Source organism: Eleutherodactylus coqui, chromosome 4, assembly GCF_035609145.1.
Source record: "Eleutherodactylus coqui strain aEleCoq1 chromosome 4, aEleCoq1.hap1, whole genome shotgun sequence".
NCBI classification, from domain to species: domain Eukaryota; kingdom Metazoa; phylum Chordata; class Amphibia; order Anura; family Eleutherodactylidae; genus Eleutherodactylus; species Eleutherodactylus coqui.
In genome coordinates this window covers 151,756,106-151,773,479 of record NC_089840.1, presented here as the reverse complement: position 1 = coordinate 151,773,479, position 17,374 = coordinate 151,756,106, and the positions used below count along the sequence as shown (strand labels likewise).

General features: G+C 41.8%; 1 protein-coding gene across 1 annotated transcript in view; it reads left to right on the top strand.

Annotated features, from left to right (window-relative positions):
* The window catches only part of PKP1 (plakophilin 1), a 69,566-nt gene extending 56,234 nt beyond the window's left edge, over positions 1-13,332 (top strand). Inside the window, exons 12-14 of the mRNA XM_066600321.1 lie at positions 3,910-3,994; positions 11,183-11,278; positions 11,420-13,332. Of these exons, the coding sequence (XP_066456418.1) occupies positions 3,910-3,994; positions 11,183-11,257 (160 nt within the window). The 3' untranslated portion in view covers positions 11,258-11,278; positions 11,420-13,332. The remainder of the gene's footprint in view (positions 1-3,909; positions 3,995-11,182; positions 11,279-11,419) is intronic.
* The last annotated feature ends 4,042 nt before the right edge of the window (positions 13,333-17,374 follow it).

The following is a 17,374-nucleotide window of genomic DNA, read 5'->3' as shown; positions in this document are numbered from 1 at the left end:
GCGAATTTTCGGCCGCACCAGCGGTGTGGACTTTTTTCCCCGCGGATCGCCGCACATGTGACTGAGACCTGATGCTCCAGAAATGTCTTACAACCCCTGAGGCATTTTTGCTCTTTTTCTCTATGTCATTAATATGCTCCATGATATGTGTTTTTAGTTTGTAATTCGTGCACCGTGTAAATTTAATTCCAGTTAGTGAAAAATATGTTGTAAATGACATGTTTATTACAATTTGCAACATTTTTAAGAAACTTAAAGGGGTTGTCCCGCGGCAGCAAGTGGGGTTATGCACTTCTGTATGGCCATATTAATGCACTTTGTAATATACATCGTGCATTAAATATGAGCCATACAGAAGTTATTCACTTACCTGCTCCGTTGCTAGCGTCCCCGTTGCCATGGTGCCGCCTAACTTCAGCGTCTAATCGCCCGATTAGACGCGCTTGCGCAGATGGGTCTTTTCCCTTCGGCTCGGTCTGGCACGAGCGGCGTTCTGGCTCCGCCCCTTCTGTGTCTTCGCGTAGCTCCGCCCCTCACGTGTGCCGATTCCAGCCAATCACGAGGCTGGAATCGGCACATGTGATGGGGGCGGAGCTACGCGATGATGCGTACAAGGGGGCGGAGCCAGAACGCCGCTGCTGCTGAGCCGAAGGGAAAAGACCCATCTGCGCAAGCGCGTCTAATCGGGCGATTAGACGCTGAAGTTAAACAACACCATGGCAACGGGGACGCTAGCAACGGAGCAGGTAAGTGAATAACTTCTGTATGGCTCATATTTAATGCACGATGTATATTACAAAGTGCATTAATATGGCCATACAGAAGTGTATAACCCCACTTGTTATCGCGGGACAACCCCTTTAATTTTCCATCTGCACTTTTAAAATGTTTAGTTTTAACCCCGTATCTACAAGTTGCATATCTAGTGCTATCACATGTATAAACCCTTCTGGGATAACCAGCGCAGAGAACTATTACCTGATGTGAAATAACCTGGAGATAACTTGTTTGCTAAGTTTCTATTTCTTTTTGGAACACATTGTTGCCCTTTTCTAATATTTCTTTTAGAATTTTGGCTTGTTTTAGGCCTCATGTCCACGGGGAAATTATATTTAGCAAATCCGTGTGTGAAAAAATACAAAATCCGCATCCCATAGGAAAGCATTGACCACCGTCAGTTAATGAAATAGCCACAGATGGTATTTTAAGTGATTTGCGTATTTCACGCGGTCTGAGATGCGTAACAACTTGTGGCTTGTAGTGCTAATAGTATTAGCTGCATTAATTTTTTTTTAAAAAAAGGATGTTTCCATTTTAAAACTGTTTTTATTTGCATAGAGAGTAAGATCAAGAAAGGCTACAGGAGCATCATCTGACTGGCTGGTGAACTTTATTTTATCATTGAGATAATATGTGAAATCCTGTGCGGACACCTCACTGCGATCCCATATAATAATGATATCGTCTATGAAGCGTGCACTCTACACTATCTGAGTTTTATATGGGTTAGAAGGAGAGTAAATATATTGTTCCTCCCACTAAGACATCATCAGATTAGGTAACATTGGGGAGAATCTTGACCCCTGTGGGGGCCCCGTTATCTGTAGGTAAAAATTACCATTAAATGTAAATGAAAAATCACAATAAATTCTTGTAGCTTTTTACTTTGTGCTGTTTTTGAAGATGGTGTGTAACGGCAATGATAGCTAAATGATGTGGAATACACAAATATAAACTTTCTACATCACATGTTAACCACATATACTGATCCTTTCATGAAAAATCTCTGAAATGATTTACCACATCTTTACTATGTCTAATATCAAGGATTACGTTGAACTAGTGGCTACAGGGCTTTATCCACCAATGCACTTAATCTTTCATTTAGAGACCCCATACCAGCCATAATTGTGTGCAGGGGAGGAGGAAATACAAATTTTTGTAATTTTGCAAACCCATAAGAAACAGACATTAACGGATATTCGTGAGACATTCTGATTCTTTCTCTGTTAGAACACCCATACTTCTGCGCTCCAGCAATAGTTTTTTTAATTTGACCTGACATTGATTAGTAGGATTGAATACGAGTTTACTATAAGCCTGGATATCATTCAGTACACCATGAGCTAGGTTACAGTAAAAGGCAGACTCTAAAGGTGCATTTAGACACAAAGATGATCGTTCAAAAGATGGCTTTTGAGCGATCGTTTTGCATAATCTACTAATTGTTACTAATGCCTATTAGTGCCAATTAGTAGCATGTGAGCCACTGGGAGCTGAATTTATTCAGAGGACCACCCGCTGATCTGTCCGTCTGATCAGCTGTTCTGCTGAACGACAGATTTCAAGCCGAACTGATATCTATCGGTCGGCAGAAAACTGAAAGATGGGCACATTTACACGCAATGATTATCGCTCAAAAGATGGCTTCTGAGTGAATTTTGAGTGATAATTGTTGTGTCTATATGGGCCTTAACACCACTATAATGCCCCTTATCAGATTTTTTAATCACTGAAGAAGGAAAAAAACCTATTTTTTTTTTGAGGGAGAGGGGGGGGGGGGGTAGGTGTCGCAATCAAGCTTGTGAAAGTGTGAACATATGATTTAAATGTATAATGATTGGTTCATAATTAATTTGAATTGGAGGTAGAATGTGAGTTTGTTAGTTGTAATTGAAAAAGAAGTGTCTTTGGAAACAAGTCTGAGCGCAGACATGGTGCAAATGGTACCTACCATTTGTAATTTTATGGATTATTTTGGAATAAAAGAAGGAGCCATCTTTTTCCCTTTGTTGTAACTCATCAGAACCCTTCAAATACATTACAGGAGTCCAGCAGGTGACAGTCAAAGCCCCCTCCCATGTCAGCATCTTACATGCCACTCATCCATATTGATTGCAGCATGTAAAGGGTTAAATGGTCAGGATGGGAGGTTTCTTCTCTCTCGGCCATTAGAACAGAAGTCCAGTTGTCAGTAGATAGACTAGACCAGTGTTGATTTTTTGGTGGCTTAGCTGAAGGCCCCTTAGTGACGACTGTAAAACACGTATGGATGGTCACTAAAGGGTTATTTGGAGTCAGGAAGAAATTGTTCTCCCTAGTATGGGGCAGTTGGTAACCACCTCATAGGGGTCTTGCAGTAGAGTTCTAGGTTAGACATAATAGATATCTCTCGTTTGTAACATCAATTATGTAAAGGTTACCTTTGACTTTCAGAAGAAATTTCACATTATTATTTGCAATGATTCCAATAAGGCTTCCTATACACGGCCAAGTGCGATTTAGGTCCATGAAACTCTGCCCGATATAACACTTGTTAGCGTGCGATTTACTCGCGGAAGCGAAGTGTTTTTCTGTCAAAAACACCACCCATCACTTTAAACCGCATTGGGGATCGACAAGTGTTTCCCATTGTTTTCAGTAGGAAACTTCACATGCACATCGCAGGCCGTACAATGTGTTTTCCATTGAAAACGTTGGCCAATGCATTTGAGGAACATGAAAATATAGGACATGCCATGTATATGACTCTATTCAAAAGAATGGGGTTCATATTTGTGCGAGATTTGTGCGTCTCATAATGCACCAACCTGATGGGATTTTCCCAGCTGTGTGAAAGTGACCTAACACATGGATTTACGATGGTTTCGTAGACAGTTCACTTCTGCAGCTCTGGGTGACCACACCCTTGTGTGACATCATACACTAATGTTATTTGTTTTATTTTCGTAGAGGTTTTTTGTATCTTTTAGCAATTAACATCAAAGATTTTTTTATTTTACTTTCCTTTTTGCATTTTAAATCCAAGGAAGACTGATATGTCTCATATATGCAAACAGTTCTGTTGATGACATTTTCCTAGATAAGATGTATAAAAAAAACTTGACTAACATTTTGTACTTTTCGCAGAACTTCACTCAAAGCCGCAGAAGCAGCTCGTCTTTTCCTCACAGACATGTGGTCTCAAAAGGAGCTGCAAGGAATTCTAAAACAGGTACTGTGATAGCCATTTTCTAACAGAGAATGTGAATTGGGGTTATTTGGATAACTTTTCAATTCTCTTGCAATATTTTACAGCAAATCAGAGCAAGAGCATCAGTAGTAGTAATCTCTTTATGTACAAAAGTCTGCTATGAACATCAGTGCTGATACCTAAGCATTTGAATGTTCTCTAATCTTATATTTATATTCGACTAATAGGGACCAACTAAACACTTGTTAATCGGTTCTTCAAGCAGTTGACAATGTATTGTAATATTTTGCTCCATTAAAATGGTGCTTATGTAAAAAAAAACCTTCTAGGCCTTTATAGTCCACCTCATCACTAGTAGAAACATGTATATAAGGAAAGCATATATATAAGGGATGCACGTTCAGTCAAAATGGGTGCAATACTGGTTATGGCACTTAAAAATACACATATCAGAAAATACTGAGCAGAGACCTGTATTAAATGCTATGAACACCTTTGGGGGGGGGGGACATTTTTCCACTTAAACAGATCTACTTATCACTGTATATAGACACTAAAGCCCCATTTACATGCAATGATTATCGCTAGAGATGAGCGAGCGTACTCGCTAAGGCAAACTACTCGAGCGAGTAGTGCCTTAGGCGAGTACCTGCCCGCTCATCTCTAAAGATCCGGGTACTGGCAGGGGAGAGCGGTGAGTTGCGGGAGTGAGCGGGGGGAGAGAGTGAGAGAGAAATCCCCCCCCCCCCCCGTTCCTCCCCGCCCCCCGCCGCCACCCGAATCTTTAGAGACGAGCGGGCAGGTACTCGCATAAGGCACTACTCGCTCAAGTAGTTTGCCTTAGCGAGTACACTCGCTTATCTTTAATTATCACTCAAAATTCGTGCAAATCATGGCTTTTGAGCGTTAACCATTGTGCGTAAATGCTTCCATCTTTCTCTCTTTGGCGGAACGATGATTTTTAGGTGAGCATAAAATCCATCGTTCAGACAGACAGAGATAGCAGAGACTGCACAATGTTCTCCATGGGAGCAGCTGATTACATTGTATTCAGCTGACATCCCATGGAAGTCCATGCGAAGACAATGCAGCTGAGTGCAAAGTCCAGACCACATATTGGTTTTTACCAACAGCTGCGGAGGCTCATTTACACGCAAATGAAGTTAATAAACTCTAATGGACATTAGTGTCCATAAGCAGTTTATGCAAAAAGATCACTAAAACTGTCAATCTTTCAATCGTTTGAAAGATTGTCTTTTACTTTTACACGGGATGGCTGTCAGGCACTTAAGTGCCCAACAGTCGTCCCAATGATGATCACTTCTCTGCCTTCACAAAGGAGCAAAAACCTCTCACTAAATGGAGGCGGAGTGCGCTGGGAATCCTTCTGGCCTGCTGCCTCGATTTAAACAGGCAGTTGTTCAGTTGTTTGTTGCCCATGTTCACACTAAACAATATTGTTCAGTTTCGCACCATAATTGCTCCATATGAAATGGCCCTTAGTCTCAATATGAGATCTGTAAATGAAGCTGGACTGCTGGCTTAGTTTCCCTCTGCTCTCTCTTATCCTGAGAGTTCTTATGACCACAATGTATCTTTGCTATGATTCTAAATTATCTGATAAAAAGTGCAGGAGAGAAGAGCTATAGTTGCAATCACAATCATTCAGCCTCCATTGCAAATTAAGGTTTTTTTGCTAAATTTACAACCTTTCTGTTCGCAAAAATACAGTCAAACAAGAACAATTTAAATAGCTCAGCACAACTAATATTACAGGAGGTTTCTCCAAATTCAACACAAAATGCCACTTTTAATGAGTGCTTTTAATGACAGGCGTCTTTAATAGAGCCCCTTTTGCAGTTATGACCTGCTGCATACATAATGCACAGCCACTGGCTTCTGTTAGTGTTACTCATTTAAAAAGGACTCCAGTCCACTAATATTCTTGGGTTTGCATGTTCTAACCACTTTCTTCAAATCATACCAGAAATGTATGTGGTTCAAGTCAGGCAACTGTGACGGCCACTCAAGAATCTTTCAGGACTACTTCTGAAACCAAGCTTTAGACCGAATGCATAAGGCCCATGACCCTTGCGGACCTGTCTAGATCTGTCTTGCAAATGTACCAGCTGGGCCAGCCAGCACATGCGCAGTACAGATGATGCCGCATCATCGCTTGGCAATGATGCAGATTCTTTGACCTGTCCGCAATGACAGCTGCGGATAGCCCCGGATTGAACGCTTTCGATTGACTTCAATAGAAGCCGTCCGCGTGGATTCCGTGCCAAAATAAAACATTCATTTCCGCTCTTTGACAGGGAAAAATGATTTCCTATAGCCTGTCTATGGACAGTATTTACTGTGGATTTTGGAGGCGGATGCCCGCTCTGGATTCCGCAATGCAAATACGGCCATATGCATTGGGCCTTAGTAGACTTTAAGATATACTTGTGTTAATTGTCAGACTTATCTGCTTCCAGCAGACAGGACACTTTGACTCTCTATGCTGATAGCTATCATGGCAGTTAGAATGATCTACTAAGCTTTTGTTCACTCACCCAGATATCAGGGCATGAAGAATGACATATTAGGGCTTGATGCAGCCTGCTGCTAGTTATCAGTGCAGTTAGAATTATCTACCAAACTCTAGTCTGTTCAGCCAGATGTCAGGGCATGAAGATTAACTTACTAAGCTTTAGTGTACCCTGCCAGCTAATAGAACAGATAGCACTATCTTCTGTACATAGCTTTAGATTCCTGATGAAAGCGTATTTATCTTAGAAATGTATTGAGTATTATTTTATATGCTGGAATCCATTTGTGGATGTTATGCACAGTCAGTATCTATTTTGGCTGGCACCCACTTTGGTTTTCCATTGAGGATGTAGATCAAGTCCGTGGGTACGTGGTGGTATTCTAAATCACACGTTGGAACCCATTTGCAAGAGTTACACACAGCCAGTATCCATCTTTGGTTGGCACTCAATTTGGTTTTCCACTGATGATTCAGAGTAAATCAGAGTATTCCATAGGTGGGCTATGCTAAGTCAGTACTAAGTCTGGCTAATAATCAGATCACCCACCATAGGTAGAGTCTTTGACATAATATTGGAACCCATTTGTGGGCATCATGCCTAGTTAGTATCAATTGGGCTGGCACTCACTTTGGGCTTCCACAGAGGATAAGAGGGTCCATACATACATGGTGGTACTTTGCAAGGTGGGTCAGGCTATCTTATTAACTCAGTCTGACTAACCACTGGATTACCTGTGAACCGAGAGCAAGGCAGGTGGCTTGGTCTCCACAACCAGAAAGGACCCACACGGGGTGGTCAAGTTAAGAAAAATGTATTTACTACAGGTTAATAAAGGCAAGTTAATGGTAAAAGAACAGGAATAAGGACAAGCAAAATACACAGTATAGTTTGAACAATTCAAGTTAGATTTCACAATATATTCCACGTTTACTATGTCCACCTCCACAGCACGGACACTGAAAGAACAATAGTCCCAAAACTATCCCTAACTGACCCTAACTTCACATTTGGGTGCGCACCCCTCTTACCAGTGGTCCGGGTGGACTGCTTACAGTGTGTAGAAGCGCGCGTTGGGGCCCAATGTCGTTCCTTCCTTGTATAGTGAAGCGTATTCTCCTCACGGTTATCACAACATCCGAGGCAATAAAATCTTTCTCAGCAGGCAGGAAAACAAAATGGATGAAATGGGATCCAACAGCAAGTAGCTCAGCACACTAACAGTCCTGCAGAATCCATACACCGCGGAGCGATATAAGCCAGGGTTATGCAGTTACCATCCGGTACTCAACAGCACTGCCAGTCTATAACTTTGGTGGCAATGTCCACAGCCACAATGTCAGTATTACTGGTTAGCCACTGGGCACAGTCCTTTCAGCATGGCTCCACTGAACATACTGTCTCTTTATACTCTATCTGCCTCTGGACTGAATTACACACAGGTTAGCTGCACAGGAAAGTCCTATAAGATCTCCACACACTCAATAGAGCACAGACACTTGGTTTTCTCTCTGCAAAGATGGCTGCTGCTCTGTGTGTCGTCACATCCTGCTTCCTTCTCATACTGTGTCTGCAGACAGGCAGGCTGACCTCATAGGGGTGTGTCCCTCCAGCATCACATTCCCAGTGCAGGGGCTGCTGACCAGAATCACAGAAAGACATATACACTCAACTTTAACACAATTTAAACAAATGAAACTTGGCACATCATTGGGCTGTATATTAGGACAAGTATATGCAGAGAAGCAGCACTCCTATTGCCATAAGGCTGGGACACAGTCTGTATATTACATACCCACCATAGTTATCCACCGAATCTAGAGGAATCTAGTAAAATGGCCTTTAGGAGATACAATATCTGATGCCTCTATGATCATAATACATTCTCCTCTACCTTTTCACCGTAACTGATTTTCACTTAGGATGATACCACTGAGGTGATACTATTTCTGGTGACTGTTTTTCGCTGAAGGGGCCTCTCCTAAGGGTAGCATCATTTTTGGTTATAAGAATCCGTGTTATAAGGAGATATCGTAGGGACGAGTCCATACCTGAGCTCTCCTCTCATCAATGTTGTATCTTTTTCTGGCCCTAATTTCCAATTTGCTGTGGCTTTAATCTAAGTCAATAACATTTTTTTATCTTATTCTGTGAAGAAAGTTTTGAGGTAATTAGGATTTTTTCTGCCTTCTGTGATTTCTTTGTCCTGTTGGAAGGTTCAATGATGCCCAAGCCTCAGCTTCCTCACAGAAGGCATGATGTTTTCTCCTAGGATTATATTCATGGGGTTTAATAACTTTGAGTTTGCAGTAGTCATTAAAAGTGGCATTTTGTGTTGAATGTGGAGAAACTACTTGTAACATTAATTGTGTTGAGCTATTTGAATTGTTCTTGCTTGTTTTTTGTAAACAGCTGAAATATTGTAAATTTGTCAATTAACCCTAATTTGCAATGGGGGTTCAACAATTTGGATTGCACTGTAAGGGCTGAAAACTAAGCTGTCAGACCAGCCACATTGTTGGATCTCCTACTTTCTTTGTTCTGATCTGTTCAATTATATGATGCCCGTTTTCTCAACAGATGGAATGAATGAAGTAGTAAATCAGTAATAAATTATACAACTATAGTTTATCATTAATTTTCATTGATTAATGCCAGTGTGAGAGCAGCGTTATCACCAACATGATTGGTAAATAAAAATTACTCATAGCAACATTTGCCAAATGCATTGCGTGCCTAGCACACAACTCACGCTAGAGCCATTGATGCAAATGTTTCTCAGATCATCGCCAATATCAAACTACTAATGACCACTTGTCTGTTTGTATGTATGTGTGTTTGTGTGTGAGTGCTTCTCATCCTCTGCCCCTGGTGACGTCATCGCAGGTCCTACACTATATATAAAACACAGAGCCTAACCAACAGAAGAAAGAACACAGTTATGGCTCTTGGAAGGGGAGGAGAAAAATAACAAAATGAGAATACAACTAAGCCGTTTTTATGTCAGACACAACTCAGCGGTCCTTACAGAAGACACCGACCTACTGTCACTTCAGAGATCCATCCAGCTGAAGGACCTGCGGTGATGGCACTACTGTGGGAGGAGCCACAGGAGTACTTGTGTATTACATAAGCTGACAGAAACTACCAGGACCTGTGATGATTTCACCATCACGTAAACACCTGTGTAACTGGAGTCAGGGATCACATTATAATGTAGCAGAGCTGTGTCTGTGCTGTGCATGTCATGTAGCAGAACTGCGTCTGTAACGCGCATGTCATGTAACAGCTGTGTCTGTGATGCACATGTCATATAGCAGAGCTGAGTCTGTGTCGCGCATGTCAGGTAGTAGAGCTGTGTTTGTAACCTGCACATGTATTGCAGTAGAGCTGTGTCTGTCTCACGCATATAATGTAGCAGAGCTGTTTGTAAAATATGCATGTAATGTAGCAGAGCTGTATCTGTTACGTGCATTTCATGTAGCAGACCTGTGTCTGTGACACGCATGTCATGCAGTAGAGCTTTGTCTGTCAGGTGCATGTCATGTAGCAGAGCTGTGTCTGTGACACGCATGCCATGCAGCAGAACTGTTTCTGTGATGTGCAGGTCACATAGAAAAGCTGTGTGTGTGACGCACATGTCATGTAGAAGATTTGTATCTGTGTCGTACATGTCATGTAGAAGAGCTGTGTCTGTTTTGGGCATGTTATATAGCAGAGCTGTGTCTGTGATCATGTTATGTAACAGAACTGTGTCTGTGACGTGCATGTCATGTAGCAGAGCTGTGTCTGTGATGTGCATGTCATGTAGCAGAGCGGTGTCTGTGTCAGGCATGTCATGTATAAGAGCTGTGTCTGTCAGGTGCATGTCATGTAGCAGAGCTGTGTCTGTCAGGTGCATGTCATGTAGCAGAGCTGTGTCTGTGACACGCATTACATGTAGCAGAGCTGTGTCTGTGATGCGCATGTCAGTTGCAGAGCCGTGTCTGTGCCGCACAGGGGATGTAGCAGAGCTGTGTGTCATGCACATGTCATGTAGTTGAGCTGTGTCTGTGACGCGCATGTCATGTAGCTGAGCTGTGTCTGTGACGCGCATGTCATGTAGCTGAGCTGTGTCTGTGAGGCACATGTCATGTAGCAGAGCTGTGTCTGTCAGACGCATGACATGTAGCACAGCTGTGTGTGTCTGTGATACGCCCATGTACCACAGCTGTGTGTGTGTCGTGCATGTAGCAAAGCAGAAACACAGGTACTATAATTTTTCTAATAATTACTAATCTTTTTGAAATGCTTATGAATAGTGTAAAAAATAATTAACAAGTATGTCATCCTCATCTTTCTTCAAGGGGTATTAAAAGCATCAAAAATCTCTGTAAAAAGATTGTCAACTGTAAAGCAAGATTCATAATAATATTTCCCCCTCTCCTGAACCCAGTGAGTAAATAGGTCAGAATGTAGCAAACCACACAGGCAAGAAAACAAAAGCTGAAATGTGCTGGGGGTAGGGGTATCCATTTTTTTGTCTTTCATTGTTTTTTTTTTTCATTGATTAGGTTTGGGGCTTTACACTCTAATACTGTGCATTTATTCTTGTACTGTGTTCCAAACTGTCCTCAATTTATACTATGGTAACTTTCATTGTTTATCTGATTCTCACATTTCTTCTCTAAAACAGCAAGGTTTAGACAAGAGCCTTATGGGATCCTTAGCAGGTTCTGCCCTCCGAAATGCTGTGACCCGAGGCTTCTAACATCACATGCAATCTTCTTAGGTAAACAAATAAACTATTTCAATATTTTCCCATTTGTTCCTTTGTCTGCTATTTGTACCTTAGAACAGCTAATGATTAATTAGTTTTCAGTCTTGTATATAGAACGGTAGTATTTTTTATTTACAATTTTCTTTTTTGCAGATTCCCTACCCTATTTACGAACTTGTCATTATACTGGAATCAACAAAGATATTGTGGAAGAAATTCACATTTTTAAGTGAAAAAAGCAACTGAAAGTTATGTATTGTTATTACTTAGGAAGTTCTCCAAGCTCTAAAAGTTAGACCATGTATAGTTATACAGCTGCTCATGTTCACAAAAAAATGCACATTTTCACAAAGTTCGACCATTGTAACCTTTCTAGGCTTAACATATTAATATTATAGACTGAAATATGCTCACCTTAACGATTTTGCAGAGTTCTGCTCAATTTGCATTTGATCCCTGTTGATAAACCTACATAATCAACTATAGTGATGGCAATAGCTGGCTAGTGTAGCAGCCGTATTAACTATAATATAATAATATTAACTATTATCCAGTCAGTGCGTTTTAACTGAGATGTAGGACTGTCAACAGAGAGAAGTGGGGACCGAACAGGAAAAGTCCAAAGTTGGTTGATTGAGCATATTAAAAAGATTTTTAGTTCATATACTCAAGATTTTAGAACTCGAAAAACCAGTTTAATTATAACATTCTACATGTTCCAGCATCTGACTTGCATTTCAGTGCTGGCTCTGCAATTCTTTAAACAATTTTCCAAAATGGTCAGACGCATCAGCAGTATTTTATATTTAGCTTTGCAATATAATTCAGTAACAGCTTTTTAATGGTGTTAGAAGATATATGTGCACACAAGCTTCTTTCCTGGTAATTTTTCTTAACTCATTCTTTATTACGGATTTGGGAGAAGTTGGACAATTTAAAGGAAGGTTCACAAAAAATTTCCAATTAAGCAAGACATGAAATGTACAACTACAACTTGAAGGGAACCCGTCACTTCCCCACAGGGAGCGTGGTGATGTATTTTATATAGTCACCCACTCTCACAATCCAGCGGTGTCCCACTCTGAAAAGAGTCAGATTTCATGCTGCCTACCAACTTCAGAGTTCCGTGCCTGCGCTGTCCAATAAACGTTTATGGCAGAGCACAAGCCCAGGACTCTGAAAATAGCCAGATTTTTGTGCACCGCTGGCACTGCAGAGTAAGAAGACACTGCTGGATCACCAGAGCGGGTGAGTTTAAAAAATACATCACCCGGCTCCCTATCACTTCCCCTAACAGCACCAAAACTCAATTTAGAGTGTTGTTGGGATGTGACAGGGTCCTTTTAAGAGGATCAGTATTCACTATTTTTTAATAAGATTGACAAGGACATGTTTCAGCATTCTATGACCGAGGGGTTTGTGGAAAATGCTTGTATGATGTTTTATGTTAATAAAATAAAAATGTGCTATATGTACGCGAACGTCATGGTAAGGGGGGTAGAAGAATGCTCATATACATAAGAAGTGTTTATTTTTTCTCCAGGGTGTATTGACACACAGGCACACAAGCTCCAACCACAGTTACATAGTTAGGACAGGCTCACACGACCATATCTCGCAGTGTGCAAGTGGCAAGATTTATGTGCGGCATGCAGTAAGTACACAATGACATTGCGCACTGGCTGCGTGATGCCTGTCTTGGTGTGCATAGGCGCATAATACACGCCAAGACGCCAACATGCTGTAATTTTTCTCGCGTGTATATTTCATGACATTCGTGTGGGTAGTAACATGGCCACCGTGTGCGCCCAGCCTTAGGCCATGTTCACCAAGACCAAATCTGCAGCAGGGTTTACGTGAAATCTGTGGCAGAGATCCATTAGGAATATACAGAATCCATGGGATCAATTCTATGGTGTCATTATTCCACACTGATGTTTTTCCAGCGCCATCTAGTAGGACATTATAAAAGCAGTCAAGCAATTACATTATGTCCCCAAATGTTAATAAAGGTTTTTTTTAATTACACAGTCAAAAAAATCAATAAAAGCATTTTTTCATGAAAAGTGAGTTTCTGTTGTAAAAGTATAAAAATAGCTCTTGGTGAATACCATACCACCCCCAGAAGAAGTTGTAGTTTGGCTGTAAAACTCAGCATGTAGTTCCATCTCAGGCAGATATGTAAATGATAAGAGTTGTGGTGTGATTAGATGAACAGTCTTGTCACCTAAGGCCCTAAAAGTGGTTCCCCCCTTGTCCTATAAAAGGCTCTCGGAGGCTCCTTGTGTGTAGTGGCCTCTTCTTCTACTTGTGTAAAGCTTGTTGACCACTAGACGCCTCTATGATGCAAAGTAGAGATTTCACCCCGTTACCAGAGTCTGAGAAGGGGCGCATTATTGGGATGTGAGAAGCTGGTTGGTCATATCTATGAATTATTCCTCACCTGAGCCGTTCTGACCAGACTGTTAGGAGGTGTTGGAATCAGTGGATGTGCGAGGGCACGCAAGGAGACTGGGCTCAGGATGGCCCCTACAGACCACCAGTAGAGAGGATTGTCTGATCCAACTGTGAGGAGGTGTTGGGACCAGTAGATGTGTGAGGGCACACATGGTGACAGGGCTCAGGACACCCTTGACAGACCACTAGTAGAGAGAATCATCTGATCATACAACAAGCACAAGCAGCTCGAACTGTTTTGTTTTCTGCCATCCAGAGACAGGTAGCTCCATTGTTACAGGCCCCAGGTTCTTGGCTGAAGGACATTTGGTCTCACAGCTCCCATTACATGTATGGGCTCTGTTTGCAGAGGTGTTGTGAACAATGAGACTGGACTGCTATGGAGTGGAACCAGATTGTCCTCAGCGATGAATTCAGGTTAGTTTGGGCACTGATGATGGCTCTGTTTATGTCTGGAGACCTATAGGTGAGCGCATCAATCCTATCTTTGCTGTGAAGCAGCACACTGCCTCCATTGCTGGTGTGATGCTTTGGAGGAGCCATTGCATACAACAGTCGATCACCCCTAGTAGTGGTACAAGGGACAATGACAACATTGCCACACTTTCTCCTCAACATTGCCATACTTCTGTGGCCCACCCGCTTGCCAGATTTGTTGCTAATAGATGTATGGGACCATCTGGGATGCCAAGTTCAACAGCCTGAAGTTTGCACCATCTAAAAGGCTCAGTTACAGCAAATGTGGACAGATATGCCATAGGATACCATAAAAAGAAACCTGTGTGCCTCCATGCCTGTCCATATCACATCTTGTTTCCAAGCTAGAAGCTTGGCCCAACAGAATACTAGAGCCTCCATTCCCACCTGTATCACATTTTGTATCCAAGCTAAAGGGTGATTACAGTGGGCTTGGTCAGTGATGTCAGCATGATGTATTGCTAGTGTTTTTATTGTGAATGGAAAAAAAAATATATACACTGTTATGTGCATAAATAAGACTCGTTCACTGCACAAATACAGGAGCGAGCATTTTGGTGCCAATGCTTATCTGCAGCAGCCCTCAATACTCTTTTTCAATGCCCTCTGTGCGTGATAGATGGAAACAATGTTAATCTATATGGTCTTGGAATACTTGGCTAATGTACAATTCTTTGCCCCCTCCCGCTTGTATTCTGCTTATTAGTCATCGCTTTCTCCCATATCCAGTGTGCTTCCTTCTAGTGTCTTTTTTTATTATTTGTTCTGTTTAATTGTGTTTACTGTCAATTTGCCCTTGGTATGTATGAGAATGATTTTCATATACATTAATTCCCACATGTCACAGCATAGTAACCACTAGTTTATGTTTCCCTTTTTACCTGTTTTATAACCTAATGTTCAGTCAATATTTTTTATTTCATTCTCTACTTATGTTGCAACAATATTGTATCTTTTGTGCTGTATTAGCTGTTGCTTCGTTACATGACATCACAATATATCATTACATGTTATGTAAGAACTTTCAATAAATATATAGTTTAAAAAAAACAAACATAAATCTAGACTAGACATTCCCTTTAACCTTTTTAAGGGCTCAGTCAGACGAGCGTGTTATATGTGCATGCAAAAAGAGCGCTTCTAAAAGAACCAATGGGTTCCTATATAAGCGCTCACATGAGAGAATGTAGGTGCGCTAAACGGAGCGCACCTAACAAAGATAGGACATGCGTGGCTGCCATGCCAAAACACTGGTCCGTGCTATGCGCTGTGCAAGAGTTTCCATTGATTCCTATGGGAGCAGGAGTTAATAGAAACTCCTGTGCTTGGAATAGATTCCCCGCTGCTTACAGCAGGACATTTAAAACATGCTGCCCAGAAAGCACCTTTTAAATGCCCTGCTGTAAACTCCTATTAGTCCTCGTGGGGATGAGGGGACTTTCCGAGGGACCCCGTTAATCCCGCGGGGACTACCAGGCATTTACAACAAGAGATTTAAAAAGTGCTTCTGGGCAGCAGCTTTTAAATGACCTACTGGAAGCAGCGGTTATTCCTCCTGCCCCGCTGCTGGACAACTGCTCAGCAGCGGGGGCAGTAGGGAACTCCCTCCCCCTCTCTCCCCAAAAGAATTCCCCATAGCAGAGAGAGAGAGGGGGACAGAGTTACAGGGCTTTCCCCAAGAGCATGGGGGGAGATTGGAGCAATGGGGGATTAACTCATAGCCCCGCTCCATCTTTCCCTGCTATGTGGAAATCCCCTATAGGTCCGCTCCCTCTTCCTGCTCTGCGGAAATCCTGGAGCCCTGCGGGGCTTCTTTATCTCTCCTCCTGGAGCAGCTGCTACAGGGAATGGGCGATTTTTGGGTGCATGAAATTTGGGTCTTCTGCACTTAGAAAATTTGCCTGTTCACGCGATTTGTGGACATGCGAGCGACACTTTTTTTGTGTGCCCAAAAAAACGGTGCCCAAAAAAAACACTCGTCTGACCTCGGCGTAATTCTGTCCTGTTTTCTGCATATCTTATATGTTAGTTTCTTTTTATGCCATAGACTATGTGGCACAAATTTATAGAGAATTTATTCCATAATGCTATGATTATGACGATGCCAATTTTCTGTAGTGTTTTTGTGTTTTATTATTTTCAATCAGCAAAAACATTTATGGGTAAAAAACTTCTTCTTGTTTAACCACTACTGAGACCCGTAACAATTTTTATTTTTCAATATGACACAGCTGTACAGCATGAGGTTATTTGTGGGACAGGTTTTCATGGTATATAATTAATTGTTTGCCTTTTATTAGTTAGGCTTCTTTCCCACGAGCGTATATCAACCCGCCATTTTCACGGCCGTCCAATATACGATGTAATCTGATGCATTGGATTCCAATGCATCAGATCACATGGTCGTATTCTCGTGACGTAAAAGCGCCCGGCCAATAAAGTGCCAGGCATTTTTATATCGGGCCCAAAAGATAGTGCTGGAACTATCTTTTGGGTCGGAATATGTCAGCCGCTGCATGGGCTCCTATGCGTGGCTGCTAAACTCCCTCCCTCTGCTCTCCTTCCTGCTCGCTCTTTGCAATAGGAGGAGGCGGAGCTAAGCACCGCCCTGTGCCGCTCCCTTCCATTACAAAGAGGGAGCGGGGAGGAGAACAGAGGTTAGCCTGCGAGGGGGAGGGAGGGGAAAGGAGCGACGGCATGGTAGCCTCGGCGTATATGCACCAGGGGCCCATGCCATGTGAACGGGCACACAAACGTTAGATTTCAGGAGCTGTAACACCACAGATGGTAGCGTATATCGTGGGATGTATGCTCATGGGAAAGAAGCTTTATACAGAGATAATGGGGGAAAAAAGCTATTCTGCCATACCAAGTTAATATAGCTTTTTTATGTGTTCCTACTTTTGCACACCAAAAACACTTATGATTTCTGTATAGACACTTTTATTGAAGCTTTTTATTATTTCTTCAGCATTTTATTTTTTGCAGGAAAACCTGTAGTTTTCATTGCCACTATTTTAAGGTACAGATGATTTTTGATTGCTTTGTTTTTCATTGCATTTTTAGGAGGTAGGATTAGCAATTTTTTTTTACGGCATATTCACCATGTTATATAAATGACATGTTAACTTGATTCTGTGTGTCGATACAATTATGGTGATTTATATAATTACT